Source organism: Salvelinus fontinalis, chromosome 5 (assembly GCF_029448725.1).
Source record: "Salvelinus fontinalis isolate EN_2023a chromosome 5, ASM2944872v1, whole genome shotgun sequence".
NCBI lineage: Eukaryota > Metazoa > Chordata > Actinopteri > Salmoniformes > Salmonidae > Salvelinus > Salvelinus fontinalis.
Genome location: NC_074669.1, coordinates 39,201,294 through 39,219,161, shown reverse-complemented (window position 1 = coordinate 39,219,161; position 17,868 = coordinate 39,201,294). Strand labels below are relative to the sequence as shown.

Below are 17,868 nucleotides of genomic sequence, written 5' to 3'. Positions count from 1 at the left end.
ATTACCCTTTACCCACTACCCTTTATCCACTACCAGCTTCCCTTCACCCGCTTCTCTTTACCCACAACCCTCTACCCGCTGCCCTCTAACCACTACCCTTTACCCACTACCGTATAACCGCTACCATTTAAACTCAACACTCTACCCTCTACCATTTACCCGATTACCTTTACCCACAACCCTCTACCCTTTACCCGCTACCCTTTACCCACTACCCTGTAACCTTTACCCAATATTATTATTATTATTTTATTTTTTTCACCTTTATTTAACCAGGTAGTCTAGTTGAGAACAAGTTCTCATTTGCAACTGCGACCTGGCCAAGATAAAGCATAGCAGTGTGAACAGACAACAACACAGAGTTACACATGGAGTAAACAATAAACAAGTCAATAACATGGTAGAAAAAAGAGAATCTATATACAATGTGGGCAAAAGGCATGAGGTAGGCAATAAATCGAATAATTACAATTTAGCAGATTAACACTGGAGTGATAAATCATCAGATGATCATGTGCAGGTAGAGATACTGGTGTGCAAAAGAGCAGAAAAGTAAATAAATAAAAGCAGTATGGGGGTGAGGTAGGTAAATTGGGTGGGTAGTTTACAGATGGACTATGTACAGCTGCAGCGATCGGTTAGCTGCTCGGATAGCAGATTTTTAAAGTTGTTGAGGGAGATAAAAGTCTCCAACTTCAGAGATTTTTGCAATTCGTTCCAGTCGCAGGCAGCAGAGAACTGGAAGGAAAGGCGTCCAAATGAGGTTTTGGCTTTAGGGATGATCAGTGAGATACACCTGCTGGAGCGCGTGCTACGGGTGGGTGTAGCGATCGTGACCAGTGAACTGAGATAAGGCGGCACTTTACCTAGCATAGCCTTGTAGATGACCTGGAGCCAGTGGGTCTGACGACGAACATGTAGCGAGGGCCAGCCGACTAGGGCATACAGGTCGCAGTGGTGGGTCGTATAAGGTGCTTTAGTAACAAAACGGATGGCACTGTGATAAACTGCATCCAGTTTGCTGAGTAGAGTATTGGAAGCTATTTTGTAGATGACGTCGCCAAAGTCGAGGATCGGTAGGATAGTCAGTTTTACTAGGGTAAGTTTGGCAGCGTGAGTGAAGGAGGCTTTGTTGCGAGATAGAAAGCCGACTAGATTTGATTTTGGATTGGAGATGTTTGGTATGAGTCTGGAAGGAGAGTTTGCAGTCTAGCCAGACACCTAGGTACTTATAGATGTCCACATATTCTAGGTCGGAACCGTCCAGGGTGGTGATGCTAGTCGGGCGTGCGGGTGCAGGCAGCGAATGGTTGAAAAGCATGCATTTGGTTTTACTAGCGTTTAAGAGCAGTTGGAGGCCACGGAAGGAGTGTTGTATGACATTGAAGCTCGTTTGGAGGTTAGATAGCACAGTGTCCAAGGAAGGGCCAGAAGTATACAGAATGGTGTCGTCTGCGTAGAGGTGGATCAGGGAATCGCCCGCAGCAAGAGCAACATCATTGATATATACAGAGAAAAGAGTCGGCCCGAGAATTGAACCCTGTGGTACCCCCATAGAGACTGCCAGAGGTCCGGACAACAGGCCCTCCGATTTGACACACTGAACTCTGTCTGCAAAGTAGTTGGTGAACCAGGCGAGGCAGTCATTAGAAAAACCGAGGCTACTGAGTCTGCCGATAAGAATATGGTGATTGACAGAGTCGAAAGCCTTGGCCAGGTCGATGAAGACGGCTGCACAGTACTGTCTTTTATCGATGGCGGTTATGATATCGTTTAGTACCTTGAGCGTGGCTGAGGTGCACCCGTGACCGGCTCGGAAACCGGATTGCACAGCGGAGAAGGTACGGTGGGATTCGAGATGGTCAGTGATCTGTTTGTTGACTTGGCTTTTGAAGACCTTAGATAGGCAGGGCAGGATGGATATAGGTCTGTAACAGTTTGGGTCCAGGGTGTCTCCCCCTTTGAAGAGGGGGATGACCGCGGCAGCTTTCCAATCCTTGGGGATCTCAGATGATACGAAGGAGAGGTCGAACAGGCTGGTAATAGGGGGTGCGACAATGGCGGCGGACAGTTTCAGAAATAGGGGGTCCAGATTGTCAAGCCCAGCTGATTTGTATGGGTCCAGGTTTTCCAGCTCTTTCAGAACATCTGCTATCTGGATTTGGGTAAAGGAGAACTGGGGTGGCTTGAGCGAGTAGCGGGGGGGGGGGGGGGGGGGGGGGTTTGCCAAGGTTGGAGTCGCCAGGAGGAAGGCATGGCCAGCCGTTGAGAAATGCTTGTTGAATTTTTCGATTATCACGGATTTATCGGTGGTGACCGTGTTACCTAGCCTCAGTGCAGTGGGCAGCTGGGAGGAGGTGCTCTTGTTCTCCATGGACTTTACAGTATCCCAGAACTTTCTGGAGTTAGAGCTACAGGATGCAAATTTCTGCTTGAAAAAGCTGGCCTTTGCTTTCCTGACTGACTGCGTGTATTGGTTCCTGACTTCCCTGAACAGTTGCATATCGCGGGGGCTCTTCGATGCTATTGCAGTTCGCCACAGGATGTTTTTGTGCTGGTCGAGGGCAGTCAGGTCTGGAGTGAACCAAGGGCTATATCTGTTCTTAGTTCTGCATTTTTTTGAACGGAGCATGCTTGTCTAATATGGTGAGGAAGTAACTTTTAAAGAATGACCAGGCATCCTCAACTGACGGGATGAGGTCAATATCCTTCCAGAGTACCCGGGCCAGGTCGATTAGAAAGGCCTGCTCGCAGAAGTGTTTTAGGGAGTGTTTGAGAGTGATGAGGGGTGGTCGTTTGACCGCGGACCCGTAGCGGATACAGGCAATGAGGCAGTGATCGCTGAGATCTTGATTGAAGACAGCAGAGGTGTATTTGGAGGGCAAGTTGGTCAGGATAATGTCTATTAGGGTGCCCATGTTTAAGGATTTAGGGTTGTACCTGGTGGGTTCCTTGATGATTTGTGTGAGATTGAGGGCATCTAGCTTAGATTGTAGGACTGCCGGGGTGTTAAGCATATCCCAGTTTAGGTCACCTAACAGAACAAACTCTGAAGCTAGATGGGGAGCGATCAATTCGCAGATGGTGTCCAGGGCACAGCTGGGTGCTGAGGGGGGGCGGTAGCAGGCGGCAACAGTGAGAGACTTATTTCTGGAGAGATTAATTTTTAAAATTAGAAGTTCGAACTGTTTGGGCATAGACCTGGAAAGTATGACAGAACTTTGCAGGCTATCTCTGCAGTAGATTGCAACTCCTCCCCCTTTGGCAGTTCTATCTTGAAGGAAAGTGTTATAGTTGTGTATGGAAATCTCAGAATTTTTGGTGGCCTTCCTAAGCCAGGATTCAGACACGGCAAGGACATCAGGGTTGGCAGAGTGTGCTAAAGCGGTGAGTAAGACAAATTTAGGGAGGAGGCTTCTGATGTTGACATGCATGAGGCCAAGGCTTTTTCGATCACAGAAGTCAACAAATGAGGGTGCCTGGGGACATGCAGGGCCTGGGTTTACGTCCACATCACCCGAGGAACAGAGGAGTAGTAGGATGAGGGTGCGGCTAAAGGCTATCAAAACTGGTCGCCTAGAGCGTTGGGGACAAGGAATAAAAGGAGCAGATTTATGGGCGTGGTAGAATAGATTCTGGGCATAATGTGCAGACAGGGGTATGGTGGGGCACGGGTACAGCAGAGGCAAGCCCAGGCACTGGGTGATAAGAGAGGTTTAATCTCTGGACATGCTGCTCTCAATGGGTGAGGTCACCACATGTGTGGGAGGTGGGACAAAGGAGGTATCAGAGGTACGGAGAGTGGAACTACGGGGTCCATTGCAAACCAAAACAATGATAACTAGCCTGAACAACAGTATGCAAGGCATATTGATATTTGAGAGAGACATACAATAAGGCATAAAGTGATTGCAGGTCTTGATTGGGAGAGCTAGCTAAAACAACAGGTGAGATAACAGCAGCTAGTCAGCTAACACAGCAACAGCAGGTAAAAATGGCGACGACTTGGCAGAGAGGGTCGGATTAACTACACACAGAGCCTGAGTTAAAACACAGAGCCGACAGATAAAACACAAATAAACAGAATGGAGTACCGTGAATTAATGGACAGTCCGGCAGGCATCAGCTATGTAGCCAAGTGATCATAGTGTCCAGGGGGCAGCCGTAGATAGAGCAGGGAAGCCGCCACTACGCTAGCACGCGGCGTTTAAAGTTAGTAGCCCGGGGGGGTGGTCTGCTCAGACGGAGGGGGTCTGCTCAGACTGAGGCCGGTTGAGGGCACAGCGGATGGGGTATTCGTCTGCAGACCAGACGTGGTCGTGTCAACAGAAAATCCAAGCCGGATGGCGATGGCGAAAGAGAGATTGTAATTGTAGAATTGTGTTTGCTAACTGGTGCTAGCTTCGTGGCAGTGGCGCTAGCTGCGCTAGCTGCAAGCTAGCTGTGAGGATCAGAAGTAGTGGCTCAGGGATTACGGCAGGAATCCGGCGTTGTTGTCGAGAGACAGTCCGATGCTGGTAAATTGGTGAGTAATATCCAGGCTAATAACAGGGCTGGTGTCTGTGCAGAAGGTAAAAGCTGCTAGCAGCGGCTAAAAATGACTAAATAGCTTGTAGCTGGTTAGCTACTGGGGGTTCTTGAATGTGTTCCAAAGTTAAAAAATAATAGCGATTTCGTATCACATTGGGTGAGGTAGGTTACCGGAAGGTATAATCGAATTAAAAATCTAAAAGAGATAGAATTTTTTTTTCTAATATATGCAAGAAATACGAAAAATACAAACGTACATGAGAGGACGAAACAAAACACGTCTACACTGCTACGCCATCTTGGTTTCCTATGTAAAGTGTAATATACTTTAGCCTCTGCCCTTTACTTCTACCTTTTAACCGCTACCCTTTACACTTTACCCATTACCCTTTACACTCTACCCAGTAACCTTTACCCGCTACCCTTTACCCAGTAACCTTTACCCGCTACCCTTTACCCGCTACACTCTACCCTTTACCCTTTACCCGGTAACCTTTACCCTGTACACTTTACCCGCTACACTCTACCTTTTACCCAGTAACCTTTACCCGCTACCCTTTACACTTTACCTGCTACACATTACCCTCTACCATTTACCTTCTACCCGCTACGTCTACCTTTTATCTGCTACCCTCTACCTTATTCCCTTTACCTGCTACCATTTACCCACCTCCCTTTACCCGAATCCCTCTACCATTTACCCGCTACATCTAGCCTTTACCCACTTCCCTTTACCTGCTACCCTCTAATCACTACGCTTTACCTGCTTCCTTCTACCCTTTACCCGCTACCAGGTACCCTTTACTCGCTACCCTCTAACTCTTACCCTTTACCCGCTATGCTTTAAACTCTACCCGCTACCCTCTACACATTACCCGCTACCCTCTACCTTTTACCCGCTACCTGCTATATCTAGCCTTTACCCACTTCCCTTTACCTGCTACCCTCTAACCACTACTCTTTACCTGCTTCCTTCTACCCTTTACCTGCTACCCTCTAACCACTACTCTTTACCTGCTTCCTTCTACCCTTTACCTGCTACCCTCTAACCACTACTCTTTACCTGCTTCCTTCTACCCTTTACCTGCTACCCTCTAACCACTACTCTTTACCTGCTTCCTTCTACCCTTTACCTGCTACCCTCTAACCACTACTCTTTACCTGCTTCCTTCTACCCTTTACCTGCTACCCTCTAACCACTACTCTTTACCTGCTTCCTTCTACCCTTTACCTGCTACCCTCTAACCACTACTCTTTACCTGCTTCCTTCTACCCTTTACCTGCTACCCTCTAACCACTACTCTTTACCTGCTTCCTTCTACCCTTTACCCGCTACCCTCTAACTCTTACCCTTTACCCGCTATGCTTTAAACTCTACCCGCTACCCTCTCACACATTACCCGCTACCTTTTACCCTGTACCCTCTTTCCTTTACCCGCTATTGTTTACCTGCCTCCTATTACCCGCTTCCCTCTACCCTTTACCTGCTACGCGCTACAGCGACCCTTTACCCACTGCGCTTTACACTCTACACTTTAACCGCTACCCTCTATCCAATACCCGCTGCCATTTACACGCTACCCTTTACGGCATCCTAATAAGGAAACAAGAACAAAGAGAGAATACGGCAGACAGAGTGGGAGGGTCGTCACATTCCCCCCCATAAAACCGGGGACCAACAAGGACCCCGGAACAACATACCGGCCCCTGCGTCCCCAAATTGACACAGCCTCTGCGTCCCCAAATTGACACAGCCTCTGCGTCCCCAAATTGACACAGCCTCTGCGTCCCCAAATTGACGAGGGGTTACGTGTTCACACTTCCAATTTGCCCTAGCCAACCTCCTCCTCCCCAGACCTCAGCAACCTGTAACGTGCACGGGAAGCAACTTTTAAGAGGAAAGACTCCCCAGACCTCAGCGCATAGGAAGCAACATTTAAGAGGAAAGAAGAACACAAGACCAGGAGGGAATAGACAGGAAAGACAGAACCTGACATTACAAACATTCAGGAGCAGGGCGCACGAGAGACCACATCAACTACAAACTCCAACGAAAAGAACATCAAGGTCCTTAATTTAACTCCCAACGATTCACAGTCCCTTCCCAACGATTCACAGTCCCTTCCCAACGATTCACAGTCCCTTCCCAACGATTCACAGTCCCTTCCCAACGATTCACAGTCCCTTCCCAACGATTCACAGTCCCTTCCCAACGTTTCACAGTCCCTTCCCAACGATTCACAGTCCCTTCCCAACGATTCACAGTCCCTTCCCAACGATTCACAGTCCCTTCCCAACGATTCACAGTCCCTTCCCAACGATTCACAGTCCCTTCCCAACGATTCACAGTCCCTTCCCAACGATTCACAGTCCCTTCCCAACGATTCACAGTCCCTTCCCAACGATTCACAGTCCCTTCCCAACGATTCACAGTCCCTTCCCAATGATTCACAGTCCCTTCCCAATGATTCAGTCACTTCCCAATGATTCAGTCACTTCCCAACATAACAGAATAACTAATTTCAATCATAATGTTCAAATATCTTCAACATCAGTACATCATTCTAACAGATCCTGATGGAAAGCAAAATTAACTCGTCCACATAAGACGCCATAGTCATTAGTAAATAATATCGCTCAACCCCTCTGCTGAGCACACCAGACCACAACCAGAGACATGACAATCACCCTGTGCACCACAGAAGAGAGATTTCAGGTTTCCCCAAAACCTACATTAACTCAACCCTAGTCTTCATGTGGATTTGCGGTGGGTATTTACGCACTGTAGCCCGCTGGCAAGGAAATAAACCCCCCAGCACGCTGGCAGATTCCACCAAGCCACAGGATGTGCCCCCGAGACAACTGCTCAGTCCACAGACACCACACAAACATTAACCATGCCCAACATATTCCAAAAAGGAAACACGTCGCTAAGCCTATCAGGGGTAAAAGGCTATAGCTCCAGGTAGCAAGTTCCACTACCCTACCCACATCTCCCACTGAGGTACACAGCCGATTACTCACCTCCCAACAGAAAGTAGAACAAGAGTTTCCAGGCTGGGCAGGGCCCTGGAAACTAACCAATGTACTCTCTCCAACGCAGCACACAAACCAAACAACAAACCAATACTGGGCCTATCAAACTCAAACAAAATATGCAAACCAAACACGTACCTCCACGTTCTCCCAAACCAATACGTTCAATTATCCCGGACGAACCCCCACTTGTCACGAACCGGCTCAAAGCCCGTAACAAAAGGGAGACCACATGGAGATAAGGAATAACAACCTATATTTATTAACTAAGGTAAAGTAAATACAATTAACAATGGTGTGTGTGTAGTCAGTAGTCAGTAGTGTAGGTGAGTGGCTGCGTGTACACATGTGATAAGTAGGGGTGTTGAAGGGTGCCGACACAAACAAACCAAATAACCACAACCAGGCTACAACCAAAATCTGTCTGTGTCTGACTGGAGAGAGTCTCCTCCATGAATGGGGAAGTGGTGCATTTATCCTATGACAGTTGGCCCAGGTGTTTCCCATGTAGCTGACGACCTTCCCAACTCCGCCCACCGACATCCTAATAAGGAAACAAGAACGAAGAGAGAATACGGCAGACAGAGTGGGAGGGTCGTCACACTACGAAGCCCCTAAATAAGATCTGGTGCAACCAATTACCTTCAAAGTCACATAATTAATTAAATAAAGTCCACCTGTGTGCAATCTAAGTGTCACATGATCTGTCACCTGTTCTGAAAGGCCCAAGAGTCTGCATCACCACCAAGCAAGCGGCACCATGAAGACCAAGGAGCTCTCCAAACAGGTCAGGGACAAAGTTGCGGAGAAGTACAGATCAGGGATGGGTTATAAAAAAATATCCAACACTTTGAATATCCCACGGAGCACCATTAAATCCGTTATTAAAAAATGGAAAGAATATGGCACCACAACAAACCTGCCAAGAGACGGCCGTCCACCAAAACTCACGGACCAGGCAAGGAGAGCATTAATCAGAGAGGCAACAAAGAGACCAAAGATAACCCTGAAGGAGCTGCAAAGCTCCACAACGGAGATTGGAGTATCTGTCCATAGGACCATTTTAAGCCGTACAATCCACAGAGCTGGGCTTTACAGAAGAGTTGCCAGAAAAAAAGCCATTGCTTAAAGAAAAAAATAAGCAAACACGTTTGGTGTTTGCCAAAAGTCATGTGGGAGACTCCACAAACCTGTGGAAGAAGGTACTCTGGTCAGATGAGACAAAAAAATTGCTTTTTGGCAATCAAGGAAAATGCAATGCAATGTCTGGTGCAAACCCACCACCTCTCATCACCCTGAGAATACCATCCCCACAGTGAAGTATGGTGGTGGCAGCATCATGCTGTGGGTATGTTTTTCATCGGCAGGGACGGGGAAACTGGTCAGAATTGAAGGAATGATGGATTACGCTAAATACAGGGAAATTCTTGAGGGAAACCTGTTTCAGTCTTACAGAGATTTGAGACTGGAACGGAGGTTCACCTTCCAGCAGGACAATGACCCTAAGCATCCTGCTAAAGCAACACTCGAGTGGTTTAAGGGGAAACATTTAAATGTCTTGGAATGGCCTAGTCAAAGCTCAGACCTCAATCCAATTGAGAAAATGTGGTATGACTTAAAGATTGCTGTACACCAGCAGGAACCCGTCAAACTTGAAGGAGCTGGAGCAGTTTTGCCTTGAAGAATGGGCAACAATCCCAGTGGCTAGATGTGCCAAGTTTCTAGAGACATACCCCAAGAGACTTGCAGCTGTAATTGCTGCAAAAGGTGGCTCTACAAAGTATTGACTTTGGGAGGGTGAATAGTTATGCACGCTCAAGTTTTCAGTTTTTTGTCTTATTTCTTGTTTGTTTCACAAGAAAAAATATTTTGCATCTTCACAGTGGTAGGCATGTTGTGTAAATCAAATGATACAAACCCCCCCAAAAATAAATTTCAATTCCAGGTTGTAAGACAACAAAATAGGAAAAATGCCAAGGGGGTGAATACTTTCGCATGGCACTGTACCCTCTACCCACTACCTTTTACACACTGCACTTCACCTTTACCTGCTAACCCTTACACTCTACTCTCTCTATGCTACCCTCCACCCGCTACCCTTTACCTGCTTCGCTCTACCCTTTACATGCTACTCTCTACCTTCCACCCTTTACCTGCTTCGCTCTACCCTTTACATGCTACTCTCTACCTTCCACCCTATACCTGCTGCCCTTTACCTGCTACTCTTTACCACTACCCTTTTCCGGCTATCTACCCTTTACCCTCTAACCTTTACCCGCTACCCTCTAGCCTTTACCCGCTACATGCTACCCTCTACACTCTACGCTTTAACTGCTACCCTCTATCCTATACCCACTACCCTGTAACCTTTACCAGCTACCCTGTAACCTTTACCCTGTAACCTTTAACCTGTAACTTTTACCCGCTACCCTGTAACCTTTACCCTGTAACTTTTACCCGCTACCCTGTAACCTTTACCCTGTAACTTTTACCCGCTACCCTGTAACCTTTACCCTGTAACCTTTACCCGCTACCCTGTAACCTTTACCCTGTAACCTTTACCCGCTACCCTGTAACCTTTACCCTGTAACTTTTACCCGCTACCCGCTACCCTGTAACCTTTACCCTGTAACTTTTACCCGCTACCCTGTAACCTTTACCCTGTAACCTTTACCCTGTAACCTTTACCCGCTACCCTGTAACCTTTACCCTGTAACATTTACCCTGTAACCTTTACCCGTTACCCTGTAACCTTTACCCTGTAACCTTTACCCTGTAACCTTTACCCTGTAACCTTTACCCTGTAACCTTTACCCGCAACGCTTTACTCTCTACCAGCTACCCTTTACCCTTTACCGCTACCTTTTACTCGCTACCCTTTAAAACTTTACCATCTGCCCTCTATGCACTACCTTTTTCCCACTATACTTTACCCTCTACCACCCACTACCCTCTACCATTTGGGCTCCCGAGTGGCGCAGTGGTCTAAGACACTGCATCTCAGTGCAAGAGGCGTACATGGTTTGAATCCAGGCTGTATCACATCCGGGCCGTGATTGGGAGTCCCATAGGGCGGCGTACAATTGGCCCAGCGTCGTCCGGGTGTGGCCGGGGTAGGCCGTCATTGTAAATAAGAATTTGTTCTTAACTGACTTGCCTAGTTGTTAAATAAAAGTTACATTTAAAATATTAATAATTTGCCCTGCATGTCCTGATCCCGTCTGGTGTGGATGGACAATATCAACATGTTCGCGATGACGAACACGGACATATGCGTGTGCCCAGTGTAGTCAGCATGTTAGTAAAAATGTTTCTTTAATTTACAATCTGTAGAAACTATACTATATATACAAAAGTATTAGAGGATTTGGCTATTTCTGACAGGTTGCTGACAGGTGTATATAATCGAGCACACCGCCATGCAATCTCCATAGACAAACATTGGCAGTAGAATGGCCTTACTGAAGAACTCAGTGACTTTCAATATGGCACCTTCATAGGATGCCACCTTTCCAACAAGTCAGTTCATCACATTTCTGCCCTGCTAGAGCTGCCCTGGTCAACTGTAAGGGCTGTTACTGCGAAGTGGAAACGTCTAGGAGCAACAACGGCTCAGCCGTGAAGTGGTAGGCCACACAAGCTCACAGAACCGGACCGCCGTGTGCTGAAGCGGATAAAACTCGTCTGTCCTCAGTTGCAACTCTCACTACCGAGTTCCAAACTGTCTCTGGAAGCAACGTCAGCACAAGAACTGTTCGTCGGGAGCTTCATGAAATGGGTTTCCATGGCAGAGCAGCTGCACACAAGCCGAAGATCACCATGCGCAATGCCAAGCGTCGGCTGGATTGGTGTAAAGCTCGCCGCCATTGGACTCTGGAGCAGTGGAAATGCTTTGTCTGGAGTGATGAATCATGCTTCAACATCTGGCAGGCCAAAGGACTAATCTGGGTTGAGCGGATGCCAGAGGAACGCTACCTGCCCCAATGCATATTACATTAAATGTGGAGAATGAGGCTATTAAGTAGGCTATTAATGTATAGGCCATTGTAGGCTACAGTATGGAAAGGACAGTATCACGGGAGTTATTGCAAATCAATTTGTTCCACTTGTGTAGCCTACCTGGAGCTGACAAACAGATTTAATAAATAGCCTGTAACTCAACGTGTTATTATGGAATTATTTAATGAACATCTTTAGTTAATTAAACTCGAAGTTATTATTTGTGATCGTGGTCACAGCTCTATTGTAAATGTATCATTCTTCACATTTAATGTCAGTTTTGTTGTGGACTTTTCCCCTGAAATGATATGTTGGCCTATCAGGGGCTATAAGGCCCCTGTGAATGCCAAGAGTGTTCAAAGCTGTCATCGAGGCAAAGGGTGACTACTTTGAAGAATGTCAAATATAAAATATATTTTGATTTGTTTAACACTTTTTTGGTTACTACATGATTCCACATGTGTTATTTCATAGTTTTGATGTCTTCACTATTATTCTACAATGTAGAAAATAGTAAAAATAAAGAAAAACCCTGGAATGAGTAGGTGTGTCCAAACTTTTGACTGTTAATGTACGTTGATAAAAAATTTCAAGATTCCTTCCTAATTCGCTCGATAACGTTATGGAAAAAGGGAATATTGGATAAATGTGTCAACTCCTCTCTTGCTGCAAACATTTTGGCGGGGGCTAGTTTTCAGGCCTTGTGGGCGGGTTTTCAAAGGTCATGGGGCTATAAATGTTATCTAGACCTGGTAGCATGTCTCCTAGTGGTCTGGATCAAGATATATCATATATATCAGACCATTTCTTACCTGAATATATTACTTTGCTTTGATTTGTCTTAATATTTACATGTACCCATCTCTTTGTTATTTAATTATTAGGGATATACAAATGTTTTTTTGCACCCACCATGCGTCATGTCCGCAATGGTCATGTGAGGGGAAATGTGTATAATTTGGGATGTGAGCACTCCGTGTGTTTGACCTGAATAAGAGCCTGTTCTGATCTGAACGATGTCAATAAAGCGATGAATTGGGTCTTCTTGTTCTACACTAGTATTCTTTATTAGCCCAGCGTCTATGTTTTTAAGGACGTGAGTAGGACCACAAACTTTTCTCCAACCCCTGGCTGAGGGCCCATCCAGGCCTGAATCTTTCATCTGCTCTCCTACAAGGTAACATTGTCTGTCTGGTACCACAGTATATCCAGGAATTCATTTTTGTCCTCTGTAATGGATGTTAGTTTTTCATCCGTATCTCCTAAGGACATACATGCCACTGTGATAAGTCCTGTTGTACGTTTGACAGGGCATTCTGGGCTTTTCAATGACATTACGTGCAAAGGGGGTATCACCTTGATAATCTTTTACGGTTCTTCAAAATGGCTACCGTCACAATTAGCACATGTTATGGTAATTGTGTAATTATCATTTCTGTGAGTTTTATATTCAAATGGTTTCTAATAGGTTACTATATCAGGAATAGTTTAGTGAGTTTTCAGAGCAGTGTGATCATGTTTTATTACCTACTGTCTCCAGTTACTGTCATGTTACATGTTTTCATATTTACTATTAACCGAATCCTATGGGCTATAGTGGCACGTACAATAAATCAGAATTAAAAACATTATTTCATTGTTTTTTCTTTGAAAATATGTTTTTTTCCCCCAACATTTTTTGGGGGCGTGGTTCTCAGGAGCATATGAGGATATGCACCTATGGGCCTCACAAGGTCTGAAGGTCCCCCGGTACCAGTAGAAAAAATAAAAAATGAATGGAAGTATACAATGCATTCAGAAAGTATTCAGCCTCCTTGACTTTTTCCACATTTTTTATTATTATTTTTTTGTTTGTTAAATGTCCTCATCAATCTACACACAATATCCCACAATGCCTTTCTTGAAAAAGCCAAACCTTGACCCAGAAAATATAAAAAAAACTATTGGCCTATATCGAATCTCCCATTCCTTTCAATTTCTTTTGAAAAGCCTATTTTTCAACAAAAAAAAATCACCAGAAAACAACTGCCTTCCTGAAGACAAATGCTGAACATTTATGAACATTTGAACATCTTGGCCATGTTCTGTTATAATCTCCACCCGGCACAGCCAGAAGAGGACTGGCCACCCCTCATAGCCTGGTTCCTCTCTAGGTTTCTTCCTAGGTTCTGGCCTTTCTAGGGAGTTTTTCCTAGCCACCGGGCTTCTACACCTGCATTGCTTGCTGTTTGGGGTTTTAGGCTGGGTTTCTGTACAGCACTTTGAGATATCAGCTGATGTACGAAGGGCTATATAAAATACATTTGATTTTAAAATGACATCACAATACCCCATAATGACAAAGCGAAAACACGTTTTTAGACATTTTTGCACATTTATTAACAATTTAAAACAGAAATACCTTATTTACACAAGTACTCAGACCCTTTGCTGTGAGACACAAAATTGAGCTCAGGTGCCTCCTGTTTCCACTGATCATCCTTGAGATGTTTCTACAACTTGATTGGAGTTAACCTGAGGTAAATTCAATTGATTGGACATGATTTGGAAAGGCACACACCTGTATATTTAAGGTCCCACAGTTGGCAGTGTATGTCAGAGCAAAAACCAAGCCATGAGGTTGAAGGAATTGTCCGTAGAGCTCAGAGACAGGATTGTGTCGAGGCACAGATCTGGGGAAGGGTACCAAAACATTTCTGCAGCTTTGAAGGTTCCCAAGAACACAGTGGCCTCCATCATTCTTAAATGGAAGAAGATTGGAACCACCAAGACTCTTCCTAGAGCTGGCCGTCTGGCCAAACAGCAATCAGGGGAGAAGGGCCTTGGTCAAGGAGGTGACCAAGAACCAGATGGTCACTCTGACAGAGCTCCAGAGGTCCTCTGTGGAGATGGGAGAACCTTCCAGAAGGACAACCATCTCTGCAGCACCCCACAAAGCAGGCCTTTATGGTAAAGTGGCCAAACAGAAGCCACTCCTCAGTAAAAGGCACATGACAGCCTCCTTTGAGTGTGCCAAAAGGCACCTAAAGGACTCTCAGACCATGAGAAACAAGATTCTCTGGTCTGATGAAACCAAGATTGACCTCTTTGGCCTGAATGCCAAGCGTCACGTCTGGTGGGAACCTGGCACCATGCCTACGGTGAAGCATGGTGGTGGCAGCATCATGCTGTGGGGATGTTTTTCAGCGGCATGTACTGGGAGACTAGTCAGGATCAAGGAAAAGCTGAATGGAGCAAAGTACAGAGATCTTTGATGAAAACCTGCTCCAGTGCGTTCAGGACCTCAGACTGTGGCGACGGTTCACCTTCCAACAGGACAATGACCCTAGGCACACAGCCAAGACAACGCAGGAGTGGCTTCGGGACAAGTCTCTGAATGTCCCTGAGTGGCCCAGCCAGAGCCTGGACTTGAACCTGATCGAAAATAGCTGTGCAGCGACACTCCCCATCCAACCTGACAGAGCTTGAGAGGATCTGCAGTGAAGAATGGGAGAAACTCCCCAAATACAGATGTGCCAAGCTTGTACTGAAGAACTGAAATTCTCACAGATGAACAGTCTTAACGTTCTCTGAACTATTTGAGAACCGTCCCAATATCAAACCAGTTGGAGAACCTTCCCAATATCAAACCAGTTGGAGAACCTTCCCAATATCAAACCAGTTGGAGAACCTTCCCAATATCAAACCAGTTGGAGAACCTTCCCAATGTCAAACCAGTTGGAGAACCTTCCCAATATCAAACCAGTTGGAGAACCTTCCCAATATCAAACCAGTTGGAGAACGTTCCCAATATCAAACCAGTTGGAGAACCTTCCCAATATCAAACCAGTTGGAGAACCTTCCCAATATCAAACCAGTTGGAGAACCTTCCCAATATAAAACCAGTTGGAGAACCTTCCCAATATCAAACCAGTTGGAGAACCTTCCCAATATCAAACCAGTTGGAGAACCTTCTCAATATCAAACCAGTTGGAGAACGTTCCCAATATAAATCCAGTTGGAGAACGTTCCCAATATCAAACCAGTTGGATAACCTTCCCAATATCAAACCAGTTGGAGAACCTTCCCAATATCAAACCAGTTGGAGAACCTTCCCAATATCAAACCAGTTGGAGAACCTTCCCAATATCAAACCAGTTGGAGAACCTTCTCAATATCAAACCAGTTGGAGAACCTTCCCAATATCAAACCAGTTGGAGAACCTTCCCAATATCAAACCAGTTAGAGAACCTTCCCAATATCAAACCAGTTGGAGAACCTTCCCAATATCAAACCAGTTGGAGAACCTTCCCAATATCAAACCAGTTGGAGAACCTTCCCAATATCAAACCAGTTGGAGAACGTTCCCAATATAAATCCAGTTGGAGAACGTTCCCAATATCAAACCAGTTTGGAGAACGTTCCCAATATCAAACCAGTTGGAGAACCTTCCCAATATCAAACCAGTTGGAGAACCTTCCCAATATCAAACCAGTTTGAGAACCGTCCCAATATCAAACCAGTTGGAGAACATACCTAGAACATTACCGAAAATTAAATTAAATGTAGCCATGTTTGATATTTTAGGAAAATTGTGTTAAAGTAATGAAATAAATAACAAAAGGAAGGTTTTATGCAAAAATCACCATTGGACAACCAAGCTCTCACCAAGCTTTAAGAAACATGGTTCTCAGAAAATTATGTGATGTTCTGTAATAGCGGGGTACTTGCGTGCGTGTGTGCCGGACACGTTTTGGTGGCGTGATAGATAAACCAATCACAATCGCAAAAAAAAAAAAATGATATCAACCAATGACTGCCTGAACAGTCCTCCCTTGGCATGTGAGATTGTCCAATAGGAAACGCTGACTGTGTTTTTTGGATGCGGTCCGCGGATCTGTTACATGATGAACGGAGAGGGGAGCTAGAGGCACAGTTGCGTAATCGGCATCACTGGGAATCTGATTTGGACCGAGCAGGAAGCAACAGCCACTTTACAGAAGGAACACAATCACTTTAAACATGGAAAAAAAAGTGACCATTAACTTCGGTGCTGGACCTGCAAAGCTACCACAGTCTGTAAGTTCCCTTTTTACTGCGCATTGAAAACCGAAAAAGTAATGATTGTAGCCTGTAACACGAAGAGAAACCGAAATTAATTCTATGGATGCTATCTTTTCCGTAATGCAATTTGCAAAAGTGCAAAGTTTAATACAAAATATTTGATACAAAATCAAGCGTTTTATTTGATGAGAGCAGGCTAGCGAGTGCGCGGTTGCATCTCTTCGTCGTTGAAACGGCGTGATAGATGTATCTTTTGTAAACTGGCCATTTGACTGTGAACAGAAACAACGCGTTAAAACATGAGGACATATCTTTTATCATGCAAGAAGAGTAGGCTGGCAGGCCTTTGATGAAACTAGATAGTTGAGTTGCATCAGCCGATTAAACATCCATGCGGAAAATGCTCCGGTGTCTGCTCCGGTGCCAAGCGACGGTATACACCTCTAGACGGCGCTAGAACCGCTGTCAAGTCGGGTAGGGCTTATCCAAAAGTTGTTAATTTATCCGGGTGGCACCGGTCTGACCTTGGTTTTTAGAATGACCTGTATTCAAGACATGTAAGGGTTTTGATTGACGTGAATGTGCTGTATTTTCAGGTGCTGTTCCAGGCGCAGAAAGAACTGCTCGACTATAATGGCAGCGGGATCAGTGTCCTGGGTGAGTCTCTCTCTCAGCCAGTGAGGCACACACTGGCTGAATCAACGTTATTTCCACGTATTTATTATATAAATATAAATATCACACACACACACAGTACCAGTCAAAAAGTTTGGACACACCTACTCATTCAAAGGGTTTTTCTTTATTTGTACTATTTTCTACATTGTAGAATAATAGTGAAGACATCAAAACTATGAAATAACACATATGGAATCATGTAGTAACCAAAAAAAGTGTTAAACAAATCAAAATATATGTTTGATATTCTTCAAAGTAGCCACCCTTTGCCTTGATGACAGCGTTGCACACTCTTGGCATTCTCAGGGTGTCTTATTAGCTAGTAGCTAATTAGTAGCTTAATAGCTATAGCTAGTAGCTAATTAGTAGCTTAATAGCTAGCTATTTTACTGTATTTTATTCTGTCCTTGCAGAGATGAGTCATCGGTCGTCAGACTTCACCAAGATCATGAACACCACAGAAAACCTGTTACGGGAGCTACTGTGAGTATAAAAACACACACTCGCACCATCCGACTGGTCATGAGCTTATCATTCTAGAACACCCCACATCGTTGGCTAGGCAACAGTGTATCGTTCTAG

The 17,868-nt window shown here is 45.2% G+C and overlaps 1 protein-coding gene across 1 annotated transcript in view; it reads left to right on the top strand.

Moving 5' to 3' along the window:
* Positions 1–16,444: 16,444 nt before the first annotated feature.
* Positions 16,445–17,868, top strand: part of psat1 (phosphoserine aminotransferase 1) — a 28,354-nt gene continuing 26,930 nt past the window's right edge. Inside the window, exons 1-3 of the mRNA XM_055923361.1 lie at positions 16,445–16,623; positions 17,205–17,265; positions 17,700–17,769. Coding sequence (XP_055779336.1) covers positions 16,567–16,623; positions 17,205–17,265; positions 17,700–17,769 — 188 coding nt within the window. The 5' untranslated portion in view covers positions 16,445–16,566. The remainder of the gene's footprint in view (positions 16,624–17,204; positions 17,266–17,699; positions 17,770–17,868) is intronic.